The following is a 16,710-nucleotide window of genomic DNA, read 5'->3' on the forward strand; positions in this document are numbered from 1 at the left end:
AGATGGGATTGGGCTGGTTGGAACTCTAGTTACACTAACACATTGAGATGAGATTGGGCTGGTCGGAACTCTAGTTACACTAACACATTGAGATGGGATTGGGCTGGTCGGAACTCTAGTTACACTAACACATTGAGATGGGATTATGCTGGTCAGAACTCTAGTTACACTAACACATGGAGATGGGATTGGGCTGGTCAGAACTCTAGTTACACTAACACATGGAGATGGGATTGGGCTGGTCAGAACTCTAGTTACACTAACACATTGAGATGGGATTGGGCTGGTCAGAACTCTAGCTACACTAACACATGGAGATGGGATTGGGCTGGTTGGAACTCTAGTTACTCTAGTATATTGAGTTTGGATTGGCTGGATTTAGAGATGGGATTTGGCTGGTTAACACTAGTTACTCTAGTACATTGAGATATCATTGGGCTGGTTATAACTATTTTACTCTAGTACATTGAGATGGGATTGGGCTGGTTAGAACTCTAGTTACTCTAGTACAGTGAGATGGGATTGGGCTGGTTAGAACTCTAGTACATTAAGATGAGATTGGGCTGGTTAGAACTGTAGGTTCTCTATTAAAGTGAGATTGGATTGGGCTGGTTAGAACTCTAATTACCCTACTACATTGAGATTGGATTGGACTGGTTAGAACTCTAGTTACTCCAGTATATTGAGATGGGATTGGCTGGGTATTGAGATGGGAATGGGCTGGTTATTGAGATGGGAATGGGCTGGTTTACACTAGTTACTCTATAGCATTGAGATGGAATTGGGATGGTTAGAACTAATTTAGTCTAGTACAGCAAGATGGGACTGGGCTGGTTAGAACTATAGTTTCTCTAGTACAGTGAGATGGGATTGGGCTGGTTAGAACTCTAGGTACTCTTGTACATGGAGATGGGATTGGGCTGGTTAGAACTCTAGGTACTCTTGTACATGGAGATGGGATTGGGCTGGTTAGAACTCTAGGTACTCTTGTACATGGAGATGGGATTGGGCTGGTTAGAACTCTAGGTACTCTTCTACATGGAGATGGGATTGGGCTGGTTAGAACTCTAGGTACTCTTGTACATGGAGATTGGATTGGGCTGATTAGAACTCTTGTTGCTCTAGAACAGTGAGATGGGATCTGGCTGGTTTGAACTATAGTAGGGTAAACTAGGATTGTAACCATTTCTGGACCTGTATTCCAGGAGGAAGAGGAGGTCCAGGAGGAGCAGCAGGAGGAGGAGGTGCAACCAGAAGAGGAGGTGCAGGAGGAGGAGCAGCAGCAGGAGGAAGATGTCCTAGAGACATGGACTGGGACAGGGAAAGCCTGCACATGTGACTGTGAAGGGGGGGATTCTGCAACAGGTACCCCCACTATGGCATCACCTGTCCTGGCCACATCGCCTCCTCAGAGCCGCCCACTAGACTGCATGCCAGGTGAGGATAGGATTCTGCCCAGGTCACCTGACCTTGCGGTGGTGAACGACTGTATCTGTGGTCACCTACTGTACCCGTGGTCACCTAGCTATAGTCACCTACTGTACCCGTGGTCACCTAGCTATAGTCACCTACTGTACCTGTGGTCACCTAGCTATAGTCACCTACTGTACCTGTGGTCACCTAGCTATAGTCACCTACTGTACCTGTGGTCACCTACTGTACCTGTGGTCACCTAGCTATAGTCACCTACTGTACCTGTGGTCACCTAGCTATAGTCTCCTACTGTACCTGTGGTCACCTAGCTATAGTCACCTACTGTACCTGTGGTCACCTAGCTATAGTCACCTACTGTACCTGTGGTCACCTACTGTACCTGTGGTCACCTAGCTATAGTCACCTACTGTACCTGTGGTCACCTAGCTATAGTCACCTACTGTACCTGTGGTCACCTAGCTATAGTCACCTACTGTACCTGTGGTCACCTACTGTACCTGTGGTCACCTAGCTATAGTTTCCTACTGTACCTGTGGTCACCTAGCTATAGTTTCCTACTGTACCTGTGGTCACCTAGCTATAGTCACCTACTGTACCTGTGGTCACCTAGCTATAGTCACCTACTGTACCTGTGGTCACCTAGCTATAGTCTCCTACTGTACCTGTGGTCACCTAGCTATAGTCTCCTACTGTACCTGTGGTCTCCTAGCTATAGTCTCCTACTGTACCTGTAGTCACCTACTGTACCTGTGGTCACCTAGCTATAGTCACCTACTGTACCTGTGGTCACCTAGCTATAGTCACCTACTGTACCTGTGGTCACCTAGCAATAGTCACCTACTGTACCTGTGGTCACCTAGCTATAGTCACCTACTGTACCTGTGGTCACCTAGCTATAGTCACCTACTGTACTTGTGGTCACCTAACTGTAGTCTTCTACTGTACCTGTGGTCACCTACTGTACCTGTGGTCACCTAGCTATAGTCACCTACTGTACCTGTGGTCACCTAGCTATAGTCACCTACTGTACTTGTGGTCACCTAACTGTAGTCTCCTACTGTACCTGTGGTTACCTACTGTACCTGTGGTCACCTAGCTATAGTCACCTACTCTACCTGTGATCACCTAGCTATAGTCACCTACTGTACTTGTGGTCACCTAGCTATAGTCACCTACTGTACTTGTGGTCACCTAGCTATAGTCACCTACTGTACCTGTGGTCACCTAACTGTAGTCTCCTACTGTACCTGTGGTCACCTACTGTACCTGTGGTCACCTAGCTATAGTCACCTACTGTACCTGTGTTCACCTAGCTATAGTCTCCTACTGTACCTGTGGTCACCTACTGTACCTGTGGTCACCTAGCTATAGTCACCTACTGTACCTGTGGTCACCTAGCTATAGTCTCCTACTGTACCTGTGTTCACCTAACTATAGTCTTCTACTGTACCTGTGGTCACCTAACTGTAGTCTCCTACTGTACCTGTGGTCACCTACTGTACCTGTGGTCACCTAGCTATAGTCACCTACTGTACCTGTGGTCACCTAGCTATAGTCTCCTACTGTACCTGTGCTCACCTACTGTACCTGTGGTCACCTAGCTATAGTCACCTACTGTACCTGTGGTCACCTAGCAATAGTCTCCTACTGTACCTGTGGTCACCTAACTATAGTCTCCTACTGTGCCTGTGGTCACTTAACAGTAGTCTCCTACTGTACCTGTGGTCACCTACTGTACCTGTAGTCACCTAGCTATAGTCACCTACTGTACCTGTGGTCACCTAGCTAGTCACCTACTGTACCTCTGGTCACCTACTGTACCTGTGGTCACCTAGCTATAGTCACCTACTGTACCTGTGGTCACCTAGCTATAGTCACCTACTGTACCTGTGGTCACCTACTGTACCTGTGGTCACCTAACTATAGTCACCTACTGTACCTGTGGTCACCTACTGTACCTGTGGTCAACTAACTATAGTCACCTACTGTACCTGTGGTCACCTACTGTACCTGTGGTCACCTAGCTATAGTCACCTACTGTACCTGTGGTCACCTAGCTATAGTCACCTACTGTACCTGTGGTCACCTAGCTATAGTCACCTACTGTACCTGTGGTCACCTACTGTACCTATGGTCACCTAGCTATAGTCACCTACTGTACCTGTGGTCACCTAACTATAGTCACCTACTGTACCTGTGGTCACCTACTGTACCTGTGGTCACCTAGCTATAGTCACCTACTGTACCTGTGGTCACCTACTGTACCTGTGGTCACCTAGCTATAGTCACCTACTGTACCTGTGGTCTCCTAACTATAGTCACCTACTGTATCTGTGGTCACCTACTGTACCTGTGGTAACCTAGCTATAGTCCCCTACTGTACCTGTGGTCACCTACTGTACCTGTGGTCACCTAGCTATAGTCACCTACTGTACCTGTGGTCACCTAGCTATAGTCACTTACTGTACCTGTGGTCACCTAGCTGTGGTCACCTACTGTACCTGTGGTCACCTAGCTATAGTCACCTACTCTACCTGTGGTCAACTAGCTATAGTCTCCTACTGTACCTGTGGTCACCTAACTGTACCTGTGGTCACCTAGCTATAGTCACCTACTGTACCTGTGGTCACCTAGCTATAGTCACCTACTGTACCTGTGGTCACCTAGCTATAGTCACCTACTGTACCTGTGGTCACCTACTGTACCTGTGGTCACCTAGCTATAGTTACCTACTGTACCTGTGGTCACCTAGCTATAGTCACCTACTGTACCTGTGGTCACCTACTGTACCTGTGGTCACCTAGCTATAGTCACCTACTGTACCTGTGGTCACCTAGCTATAGTCTCCTACTGTACCTGTGTTATCCTAACTGTAGTCTCCTACTGTACCTGTGTTCACCTACTGTACCTGTGGTCTCCTAGCTATAGTCACCTACTGTACCTGTGGTCTCCTAGCTATAGTCACCTACTGTACCTGTGGTCACCTAGCTATAGTCACCTACTGTACCTGTGGTCACCTAGCTATAGTCACCTACTGTACATGTGGTCACCTAGCTATAGTCACCTACTGTACCTGTGGTCTCCTACTGTACCTGTGGTCACCTACTGTACTTGTGGTCACCTAGCTATAGTCACCTACTGTACCTGTGGTCACCTAGCTATAGTCACCTACTGTACCTGTGGTCACCTAACTGTAGTCTCCTACTGTACCTGTGGTCACCTACTGTACCTGTGGTCACCTAGCTATAGTCACCTACTGTACCTGTGGTCACCTAGCAATAGTCACCTACTGTACCTGTGGTCACCTAGCTATAGTCACCTACTGTACCTGTGGTCACCTACTGTACCTGTGGTCACCTAGCTATAGTCACCTACTGTACCTGTGGTAACCTACTGTACTTGTGGTCACCTAGCTATAGCCACCTACTGTACCTGTGGTCACCTACTTTTCCTGTGGTCACCTACTGTACCTGTGGTCACCTAGCTATAGTCACCTACTGTACCTGTGGTCACCTAGCTATAGTCACCTACTGTACCTGTGGTCACCTGCTGTACCTGTGTTCACCTAACTATAGTCACCTACTGTACCTGTGGTCACCTAGCTATAGTCACCTACTGTACCTGTGGTCACCTAGCTATAGTCACCTACTGTACCTGTGGTCACCTAGCTATAGTCACCTACTGTACCTGTGGTCACCTAGCTATAGTCACCTACTGTACCTGTGGTCACCAAGCTATAGTCACCTACTGTACCTGTGGTCACCTAGCTATAGTCACCTACTGTACCTGTGGTCACCTGCTGTACCTGTGTTCACCTAACTATAGTCACCTACTGTACCTGTGGTCATCTAACTATAGTCTCCTACTGTACCTGTGGTCACCTAGCTATAGTCACCTACTGTACCTGTGGTCACCTAGCTATAGTCACCTACTGTACCTGTGGTCACCTAGCTATAGTCACCTACTGTACCTGTGGTCACCTAGCTATAGTCACCTACTGTACCTGTGGTCACCTAGCTATAGTCACCTACTGTACCTGTGGTCACCAAGCTATAGTCACCTACTGTACCTGTGGTCACCTAGCTATAGTCACCTACTGTACCTGTGGTCACCTAGCTATAGTCACCTACTGTACCTGTGGTCACCAAGCTATAGTCACCTACTGTACCTGTGGTCACCTAACTGTAGTCTCCTACTGTACCTGTGGTCACCTACTGTACCTGTGGTCACCTAGCTAATGTCACCGACTGTACCTGTGGTCACCTAGCAATAGTCACCTACTGTACCTGTGGTCACCTAGCTATAGTCACCTACTGTACCTGTGGTCACCTACTGTACCTGTGGTCACCTAGCTATAGTCACCTACTGTACCTGTGGTCACCTACTGTACCTGTGGTCACCTAGCTATAGTCTCCTACTGTACCTGTGGTAACCTACTGTACCTGTGGTCACCTAGCTATAGTCACCTACTGTACCTGTGGTCACCTGCTGTACCTGTGTTCACCTAACTATAGTTACCTACTGTACCTGTGGTCACCTAGCTATAGTCACCTACTGTACCTGTGGTCACCAAGCTATAGTCACCTACTGTACCTGTGGTCACCTAGCTATAGTCACCTACTGTACCTGTGGTCACCTGCTGTACCTGTGTTCACCTAACTATAGTCACCTACTGTACCTGTGGTCATCTAACTATAGTCTCCTACTGTACCTGTGGTCACCTAGCTATAGTCACCTACTGTACCTGTGGTCACCTAGCTATAGTCACCTACTGTACCTGTGGTCACCTAGCTATAGTCACCTACTGTACTTGTGGTCACCTAGCTATAGTCACCTACTGTACCTGTGGTCACCTAGCTATAGTCACCTACTGTACCTGTGGTCACCAAGCTATAGTCACCTACTGTACCTGTGGTCACCTAGCTATAGTCACCTACTGTACCTGTGGTCACCTAGCTATAGTCACCTACTGTACCTGTGGTCACCAAGCTATAGTCACCTACTGTACCTGTGGTCACCTAGCTATAGTCACCTACTGTACCTGTGGTCACCTGCTGTACCTGTGTTCACCTAACTATAGTCACCTACTGTACCTGTGGTCACCTACTGTACCTGTGGTCACCTAGCTATAGTCTCCTACTGTACCTGTGGTCACCTACTGTACCTGTGGTCACCTAGCTATAGCCACCTACTGTACCTGTGGTCACCTACTGTACCTGTGGTCACCTAGCTGTAGTCACCTACTGTACCTGTGGTCACCAAGCTATAGTCACCTACTGTGCCTGTGGTCACCTGCTGTACCTGTGTTCACCTAACTATAGTCACCTACTGTACCTGTGGTCACCTAGCTATAGTCACCTACTGTACCTGTGGTCACCTAGCTATAGTCACCTACTGTACCTGTGGTCACCTAGCTATAGTCACCTACTGTACCTGTGGTCACCTAGCTATAGTCACCTACTGTACCTGTGGTCACCAAGCTATAGTCACCTACTGTACCTGTGGTCACCTAGCTATAGTCACCTACTGTACCTGTGGTCACCTGCTGTACCTGTGTTCACCTAACTATAGTCACCTACTGTACCTGTGGTCATCTAACTATAGTCTCCTACTGTACCTGTGGTCACCTAGCTATAGTCACCTACTGTACCTGTGGTCACCTAGCTATAGTCACCTACTGTACCTGTGGTCACCTAGCTATAGTCACCTACTGTACCTGTGGTCACCTAGCTATAGTCACTTACTGTACCTGTGGTCACCTAGCTATAGTCACCTACTGTACCTGTGGTCACCAAGCTATAGTCACCTACTGTACCTGTGGTCACCTAGCTATAGTCACCTACTGTACCTGTGGTCACCTAGCTATAGTCACCTACTGTACCTGTGGTCACCAAGCTATAGTCACCTACTGTACCTGTGGTCACCTAGCTATAGACACCTACTGTATCTGTGGTCACCTAGCTATAGTCACCTACTTTACTTGTGGTCACCTAGCTATAGTCACCTACTGTACCTGTGGTCACCTAGCTATAGCCACCTACTGTACCTGTGGTCACCTACTGTACCGGTGGTCACCTAGCTATAGTCACCTACTGTACCTGTGGTCACCTAGCTATAGTCACCTACTGTACCTGTGGTCACCTAGCTATAGTCACCTACTGTACCTGTGGTCACCTAGCTATAGCCACCTACTGTACCTGTGGTCACCTACTGTACCTGTGTTCACCTAACTATAGTCTCCTACTGTACCTGTGTTCACCTAACTATTGTCACCTACTGTACCTGTGGTCACCTAGCTATAGTCACCTACTGTACTTGTGGTCACCTAACTATAGTCAACTACTGTACCTGTGGTCACCTAGCTATAGTCACCTACTGTACCTGTGGTCACCTAACTATAGTCACCTACTGTACCTGTGGTCACCTAGCTATAGTCACCTACTGTACCTGTGGTCACCTAGCTATAGTCACCTACTGTACCTGTGGTCACCTAGCTATAGTCACATTCTGTACCTGTGGTCACCTAGCTATAGTCACCTACTGTACCTGTGGTCACCTAACTATAGTCACCTACTGTACCTGGGGATAGTCCTGTTGGGTTAGGGTTAGTACTGTTGGGTTAGGGTTAGTACTGTTGGGTTAGGGTTAGTCCTGTTGGGTTAGGGATAGTACTGTTGGGTTAGAGATAGTACTGTTGGGGTTAGTACTGTTGGGTTGGGGTTAGTACTGCTGGGTTAGGGTTAATACTGTTGGGTTGGGGTTAGTACTGTTGGGTTGGGGTTAGTACTGTTGGGTTGGGGTTAGTACTGTTGGGTTAGTACTGTTGGGTTAGGGTTAGTACTGTTGGGTTAGGGATAGTACTGTTGGGTTGGGGTTAGTACTGTTGGGTTGGGGTTAGTACTGTTGGGTTGGGGTTAGTACTGTTGGGTTGGGGTTAGTACTGTTGGGTTAGTACTGTTGGGTTAGGGTTAGTATTGTTGGGTTGGGGTTAGTACTGTTGGGTTAGTACTGTTGGGTTAGGGTTAGTACTGTTGGGTTAGGGTTAGTACTGGTGGGTTAGTACTGTTGGGTTAGGGATAGTACTGTTGGGTTAGGGTCAGTCCTGTTGGGTTGGGGTTAGTACTGTTGGGTTAGGGTTAGTACTGTTGGGTTGGGGTTAGTACTGTTGGGTTAGTACTGTTGGGTTAGGGTTAGTACTGTTGGGTTGGGGTTAGTACTGTTGGGTTAGTACTGTTGGGTTAGGGTTATTACTGTTGGGTTAGGGTTAGTACTGTTGGGTTAGGGATATTACTGTTGGGTTGGGGTTAGTACTGTTGGGTTGGGGTTAGTACTGTTGGGTTGGGGATAGTACTGTTGGGTTAGTACTGTTGGGTTGGGGTTAGTACTGTTGGGGTTAGTACTGTTGGGTTAGGGTTAGCACTGTTGGGTTAGGGTTAGTACTGTTGGGTTAGTACTGTTGGGTTAGGGTTAGTACTGTTGGGGTTAGTACTGTTGGGTTAGGGTTAGTACTGTTGGGTTAGTACTGTTGGGTTGGGGTTAGTACTGTTGGGTTAGGGTTAGTACTGTTGGGTTAGGGTTAGTACTGTTGGGTTAGGTTTAGTACTGTTGGGTTAGGGATAGTACTGTTGGGTTGGGGTTAGTACTGTTGAGGTTAGTACTGTTGGGTTAGGGTTAGTACTGTTGGGTTAGGGTTAGTACTGTTGGGTTAGTACTGTTGGGTTAGGGTTAGTACTGTTGGGTTAGGGTTAGTACTGTTGGGGTTAGTACTGTTGGGTTAGGGTTAGTACTGTTGGGTTAGGGTTAGTACTGTAGGGTTGGGGTTAGTACTGTAGGGTTAGGGTTAGTACTGTTTGGTTAGGGTTAGTACTGTTGGGTTAGGGATAGTCCTGTTGGGTTAGGGATATTACTGTTGGGTTAGAGTTAGTACTGTTGGGTTAGGGTTAGTACTGTTGGGTTAGGGTTAGTACTGTTGGGTTAGTACTGTTGGGTTAGGGTTAGTACTGTTGGGTTAGGGATAGTACTGTTGGGTTAGTGTTAGTACTGTTGGGTTAGTACTGTTGGGTTAGGGTTAGTACTGTTGGGTTAGGGTTAGTCCTGTTGGGTTGGGGATAGTACTGTTGGGTTAGTACTGTTGGGTTAGGGATAGTACTGTTGGGTTAGGGTTAGTCCTGTTGGGTTGGGGATAGTACTGTTGGGGATAGTACTGTTGGGTTAGGGTTAGTACTGTTGGGTTAGGGTTAGTACTGTTGGGTTAGGGTTAGTACTGTTGGGTTAGTACTGTTGGGTTAGGGTTAGTACTGTTGGGTTAGAGTTAGTCCTGTTGGGTTAGGGTTAGTACTGTTGGGTTGGTACTGTTGGGTTAGGGTTAGTACTGTTGGGGTTAGTACTTTTGGGTTGGGGTTAGTACTGTTGGGTTAGTACTGTTGGGTTAGGGATAGTACTGCTGGGTTAGGGTTAGTACTGTTGGGTTAGTACTGTTGGGATAGGGTTAGTACTGTTGGGTTGGGGTTAGTACTGTTGGGTTGGGGTTAGTACTGTTGGATTGGGGTTAGTCCTGTTGGTTTAGGGTTAGTCCTGTTGGTTTAGGGATAGTCCTGTTGGGTTAGGGATAGTCCTGTTAGGTTAGGGATAGTCCTGTTGGGTTAGGGTTAGTCCTGTTGGGTTAGGGTTAGTCCTGTTGGGTTAGGGATTGTCCTGTTGGGTTAGGGATAGTCCTGTTGGGTTAGGGATAGTCCTGTTGGGTTAGGGATAGTCCTGTTGGGTTAGGGTTAGTCCTGTTGGGTTAGGGTTAGTACTGTTGGGTTAGGTCTAACCTTAACACTAACCCAGTGGTGCCATTGTAAAGGTTGTCACACTGCCTGCTTAGCGATCACCGCTTCGCCCTGATTCAACTCATATGGAGACTCAGGTCTTCTACCTCGAAAACACAAGTGACCGCCCTCCTGAAGCATTTCAACCCATCATGCTAATAAAAAAGGCCTTCTTCAATTGCACAAGTGAATGTGACCTTGATCAAGTCCCTTAACCCTAGTTGCTCCTGTAAATCGCTCTGGATAACTGCATTTGCTAAATGACAAAAACAATCAAATAAATTACATTTTATTTTAAAACTTAATGCAATATTCATTCATCTCAGTTTCAAATCATGAAATACAAGTAAAATGTATGAATTCAATGATTCAATTTGTGCATTAAAAATTCAAAAATATTACATTCAAATTCAATATCCTAATACAAATTCAAATACAATTTCTGTTGCCACTGAAATCGCTCCATAGGAGAGTCAGTTAGGAAGAGAAGAAAGAAGGAGAGATAGCAGATGTTGGACACCATTAGATGATCTCATTACTGTAGTGGCAATGTGATGAACAGATTACGTCCCTAAATAAGCCTGTCACTCAAAAGCCGTACTGCTCCGTGATACTGGGCCCAGGAGCACACGTGATGGAGGGCAGCCAGTGGACTTTGGAGCTGGCAACCGTTGATCCAGCATAGTGGATTAGAAGCTGCCTTTTATATAAACGGCTGATGGGGTGAAGCACCACTTTAGGGGACGACTGACCATCTGCTCCCAGTAGTCTCCCTCTCAGCCTCCCAGCATGGGGTCAGAGCACCCAGCAGCCTCCCAGCATGGGGTCAGAGATCCCAGCAGCCTCCCTCTCAGCCTCCCAGCATGGGGTCAGAGCACCCAGCAGCCTCCCAGCATGGGGTCAGAGCACCCAGCAGCCTCCCAGCATGGGGTCAGAGCACCCAGCAGCCTCCCAGCATGGGGTCAGAGCACCCAGCAGCCTCCCAGCATGGGGTCAGAGCTCCCAGCAGCCCCCCCGGCCTCCCAGCATGGGGTCAGAGCTCCCAGCAGCCTCCCCGCGGGTCGGCTCCCGCGCCTCCCAGCATGGGGTCAGAGCACCCAGCAGCCTCCCCGCTTGAGGTCAGAGCTCCCAGCAGCCTCCCAGCATGGGGTCAGAGAACCCAGCAGCCTCCCAGCATGGGGTCAGAGCACCCAGCAGCCTCCCAGCATGGGGTCAGAGATCCCAGCAGCCTCCCAGCATGGGGTCAGAGCTCCCAGCAGCCTCCCTCTCGGCCTCCCAGCATGGGGTCAGAGCACCCAGCAGCCTCCCAGCATGGGGTCAGAGAACCCAGCAGCCTCCCTCTCAGCCTCCCAGCATGGGGTCAGAGAACCCAGCAGCCTCCCTCCAGCCTCCCAGCATGGGGTCAGAGCCCCAGCAGCCTCCCTCTCAGCCTCCCAGCATGGGGTCAGAGCACCCAGCAGCCTCCCAGCATGGGGTCAGAGATCCCAGCAGCCTCCCTCTCAGCCTCCCAGCATGGGGTCCGAGAATGTCCTGGATGTTGAGCCCCCAGCAGCCTCCCTCTCAACCTCCCAGCATGGGGTCAGAACCTGTCCTGGATGTTGAGCCCCCAGCAGCCTCCCTCTCAGCCTCCCAGCATGGGGTCAGAGACTGTCCTGGATGTTGAACCCCCAGCAGCCTCCCTGTCAGCCTCCCAGCATGGGGTCAGAACCTGTCCTGGATGTTGAGCTCCCAGCAGCCTCCCTCTCAGCCTCCCAGCATGTGGTCAGAGCCTGTCCTGGATGTTGAGCACCCAGCAGCCTCCCAGCATGGGGTCAGAGCACCCAGCAGTCTCCCAGCATGGGGTCAGAGAACCCAGCAGTCTCCCAGCATGGGGTCAGAGCACCCAGCAGTCTCCCAGCATGGGGTCAGAGCACCCAGCCGCCTCCCTCTCAGCCTCCCAGCATGTGGTCAGAGCCTGTCCTGGATGTTGAGCCCCGAGCAGCCTCCCTCTCAGCTTCCCAGCATGGGGTCAGAACCTGTCCTGGATGTTGAGCCCCCAGCAGCCTCCCTCTCAGCCTCCCAGCATGGGGTCAGAACCTGTCCTGGATGTTGAGCTCCCAGCAGCCTCCCTCTCAGCCTCCCAGCATGGGGTCAGAACCTGTCCTGGATGTTGAGCTCCCAGCAGCCTCCCTCTCAGCCTCCCAGCATGGGGTCAGAGCCTGTCCTGGATGTTGAGCCCCCAGCAGCCTCCCTCTCAGCCTCCCAGCATGGGGTCAGAGGACCCAGCAGCCTCCCTCTTGGCCTCCCAGCATGGGGTCAGAGCACCCAGCAGCCTCCCTCTCGGCCTCCCAGCATGGGGTCAGAGCCTGTCCTGGATGTTGAGCACCCAGCAGCCTCCCTCTCGGCCTCCCAGCATGGGGTCAGAGCCTGTCCTGGATGTTGAGCTCCCAGCAGCCTCCCTCTCAGCCTCCCAGCATGGGGTCAGAACCTGTCCTGGATGTTGAGCTCCCAGCAGCCTCCCTCTCAGCCTCCCAGCATGGGGTCAGATCCTGTCCTGGATGTTGATCCCCCAGCAGCCTCCCTCTCAGCCTCCCAGCATGGGGTCAGATCCTGTCCTGGATGTTGAGCCCCCAGCAGCCTCCCTCTCAGCCTCCCAGCATGTGGTCAGAACCTGTCCTGGATGTTGAGCTCCAGCAGCCTCCCAGCATGGGGTCAGAACCTGTCCTGGATGTTGAGCTCCCAGCAGCCTCCCTCTCAGCATCCCAGCATGGGATCAGAACCTGTCCTGGATATTGAGCTCCCAGCAGCCTCCCTCTCAGCCTCCCAGCATGGGGTCAGAGCCTATCCTGGATGTTGAGCCCCCAGCAGCCTCCCTCTCAGCCTCCCAGCATGTGGTCAGAACCTGTCCTGGATGTTGAGCCCCCAGCAACCTCCCTCTCAGCCTCCCAGCATGTGGTCAGAACCTGTCCTGGATGTTGTGCTCCCAGGAGCCTTCCTCTCAGCCTCCCAGCATGGGGTCAGATCCTGTCCTGGATGTTGAGCTCCCAGCAGCCTCCCTCTCAGCCTCCCAGCATGGAGTCAGAACCTATCCTGGATGTTGAGTCCCCAGCAGCCTCCCTCTCAGCCTCCCAGCATGGGGTCAGATCCTGTCCTGGATGTTGAGCCCCCAGCAACATCCCTCTCAGCCTCCCAGCATGTGGTCAGAGCCCCCAGCAGCCTCCCTCTCAGCCTCCCAGCATGTGGTCAGAGCCCCCAGCAGCCTCCCTCTCAGCCTCCCAGCATGGGGTCAGAGCCTGTCCTGGAAGTTGAGCTCCCAGCAGCCTCCCAGCATGGGGTCAGAACCTGTCCTGGATGTTGAGCTCCCAGCAGCCTCCCTCCCAGCATGGGGTCAGAACCTATCCTGGATGTTGAGCTCCCAGCAGCCTCCCTCTCAGCATGAAGTCGGTGGTGGAGCAAGTCATTGATGTGGTGTGTAAGCTATGGAGCCGTGTGCAGAATGGGCTACCTGGTCTGACTGCTCCTGTCATCACGGGGAATACCACCGTCCCTGATGGAGTCCTTTAGGTGTAGCCAGCAAATCACTCACTGGAAATAGCAACAACAAAAAAGATAACTAATGTAAAATATACTGTGTCCATAAAATGTACATAGTATGTTTAAGCTGGATGTAGAAGTCTAAGTATTGTTGTCCATTAGTTTACTCCAATTAGGGGAGGGATGGTAGAGTTATCAAATAAAATGTATTGGTCACATACACATATTTAGCAGATGTTATTGAGGGTGTAACTAAATGCTTGTGTTCCTAGCTCCAACAGTGCAGTAATATCTAACTAAATGCTTGTGTTCCCAGCTCCAACAGTAATATCTAACTAAATGCTTGTGTTCCCAGCTCCAACAGTGCAGTAGTATCTAACTAAATGCTTGTGTTTCTAGCTCCAACAGTGCAGTAATATCTAACTAAATGCTTGTGTTCCTAGCTCCAACAGTGCAGTAATATCTAACTAAATGCTTGTGTTCCCAGCTCCAACAGTAACATCTAACTAAATGCTTGTGTTCCCAGCTCCAACAGTGCAGTAGTATCTAACTAAATGCTTGTGTTTCTAGCTCCAACAGTGCAGTAGTTTCTAACTAAATGCTTGTGTTCCCAGCTCCAACAGTGCAGTAGTATCTAACTAAATGCTTGTGTTCCCAGCTCCAACAGTGCAGTAGTATCTAACTAAATGCTTGTGTTCCTAGCTCCAACAGTGCAGTAATATCTAACTAAATGCTTGTATTCCTAACTCCAACAGTGCAGTAGTATCTAACTAAATGCTTGTGTTCCTAGCTCCAACAGTGCAGTAATATCTAACTAAATGCTTGTATTCCTAACTCCAACAGTACAGTAGTATCTAACTAAATGCTTGTGTTCCCAGCTCCAACAGTGCAGTAGTTTCTAACTAAATGCTTGTGTTTCTAGCTCCAACAGTAATATCTAACTAAATGCTTGTGTTCCCAGCTCCAACAGTGCAGTAGTATCTAACTAAATGCTTGTATTCCCAGCTCCAACAGTGCAGTAATATCTAACTAAATGCTTGTATTCGTAACTCCAACAGTGCAGTAGTATCTAACTAAATGCTTGTGTTCCTAGCTCCAACAGTGCAGTAATATCTAACTAAATGCTTGTATTCCTAACTCCAACAGTACAGTAGTATCTAACTAAATGCTTGTGTTCCCAGCTCCAACACTGCAGTAGTTTCTAACTAAATGCTTGTGTTTCTAGCTCCAACAGTGCAGTAATATCTAACTAAATGCTTGTGTTCCCAGCTCCAACAGTAATATCTAACTAAATGCTTGTGTTCCCAGCTCCAACAGTGCAGTAGTATCTAACTAAATGCTTGTGTTTCTAGCTCCAACAGTGCAGTAATATCTAACTAAATGCTTGTGATCCTAACTCCAACAGTGCAGTAATGTCTAACTAAATGCTTGTATTCCTAACTCCAACAGTGCAGTAGTATCTAACAATTCACAACAACACACACAAATCTAAAAGTAAAATAATGGAATTAAGAAATATATAAACATTAGGATGAGCAATGTCGGAGTGGCATTGACTAAAATACAGTAGAATAGAATACAATATATACATATGAGATGAGTAAAGCAGTATGTAAACATTATTAAAGTGCCCAGTGATTCCATGTCTATGTACATAGGGCAGCAGCCTCTAAGGTGCAGGGTTGAGTAACTGGGTGGTACCTGGCTAGTGATGGCTGTTTAACAGTCTGATTGTAATGCGGGGCGAAGCAGGTGAACCCAAGTGCAGACTCAGACGGGGAGACAGGGGTAAGGTAACTAAGGTATTTATTGAAAAGCGGGGGGAGATGGGGTGCAGGCCAGGGGAAGCTGGGGCGGGTAGCAGGGAACCAGGAACTGGGGCTGAGGCTGGGGAAAGGGGAGAAAGGGCAGGGTAAGCAGGTCCGGAGCGGAATCCAAGGAAGCATTAGAGCGGGGTTCCAGGGCAAAGAAGCAGGACTGACGTAACGAGGGATTGGAGACGGGAACCAGAACCAGAGCAGACGGAACTGTAGAGGAGAGAAAAGCAGCGTCAGGCTAGGGAAAAACAGGCACAACAGGATAACAAGATCTATGCAGGAACAAACAGCTTGAACCGTAGACTGACTGAACAGGGGCTACGAACTGGCAGCGTGGAAGTGGCAGGGCTGAGTATTTGTAGATGCCTTGATTATGGAACAGGTTGCAACTGCCGCCACTCACACAATCACATACACACACACACAGAAAGAGAGAGGGAGAGAGCACTGGGGGAGTGGCATCAGGTTAGGGAGACACAGGATGAGAAGTAGAGGGCGTGGCAGGAGCAGATGTAACACTGATGGCCTTGAGATAGAAGCTGTTTTTCAGTCTCTCGGTCCCAGCTTTGATGCACCTGTACTGACCTCGCCTTCTGGAAGATGGTGGGGTGAACAGGCCGTGGCTCGGGTGATTGATGTCTTTGATCTTTTGGGCCTTTCTGTGAATACATAAAGGAACTGGTAGCCATGCTGGTTCAGTGTGCCTTGAATTCTAAATAAATACTGAGTGTCACCAGGAAAGCACCCCCACACCATCACACCTCCTCCTCCATGCTTCACAGTGGGAACCACACATGCAGAGATCATCCGTTCACCTACTCTGCGTCTCACAAAGACACGGCGGTTGGAACCAATAATCTCAATTTTGGACTTATCAGACCAAAGGACAGATTTACACTGGTCTAATGTCCATTGCTCGTGTTTCTTGGCCCAAGCAAGTCTCTTCGTCTTATTGGTGTCCTTTAGTATTGGTTTCTTTGCAGCAATTCGACCATGAAGGCCTGATTCACACAGTCTCCTCTGAACAGTTGGTGTTGAGATGTGTCTGTTACTTGAACTCTGTGAAGCATTTATTTGGGCTGCAATCTGAGGTGCAGTTAACTCCAATGAACTTATTGTGGTATCCCAGGAGGTCT

General features: G+C 49.2%; 1 protein-coding gene across 1 annotated transcript in view; it reads left to right on the forward strand.

Moving 5' to 3' along the window:
* The window catches only part of LOC106613422 (retinoschisin), a 105,640-nt gene that overhangs the window by 14,749 nt on the left and 74,181 nt on the right, over positions 1–16,710 (forward strand). The window contains exon 3 of the mRNA XM_014215611.3: positions 1,206–1,437. Coding sequence (XP_014071086.2) covers positions 1,206–1,437 — 232 coding nt within the window. The remainder of the gene's footprint in view (positions 1–1,205; positions 1,438–16,710) is intronic.

The sequence above is a fragment of the Salmo salar genome, chromosome 10 (genome assembly GCF_965601325.2).
Source record: "Salmo salar chromosome 10, fSalSal1, whole genome shotgun sequence".
In the NCBI taxonomy this organism is placed as follows: Eukaryota; Metazoa; Chordata; class Actinopteri; order Salmoniformes; family Salmonidae; genus Salmo; species Salmo salar.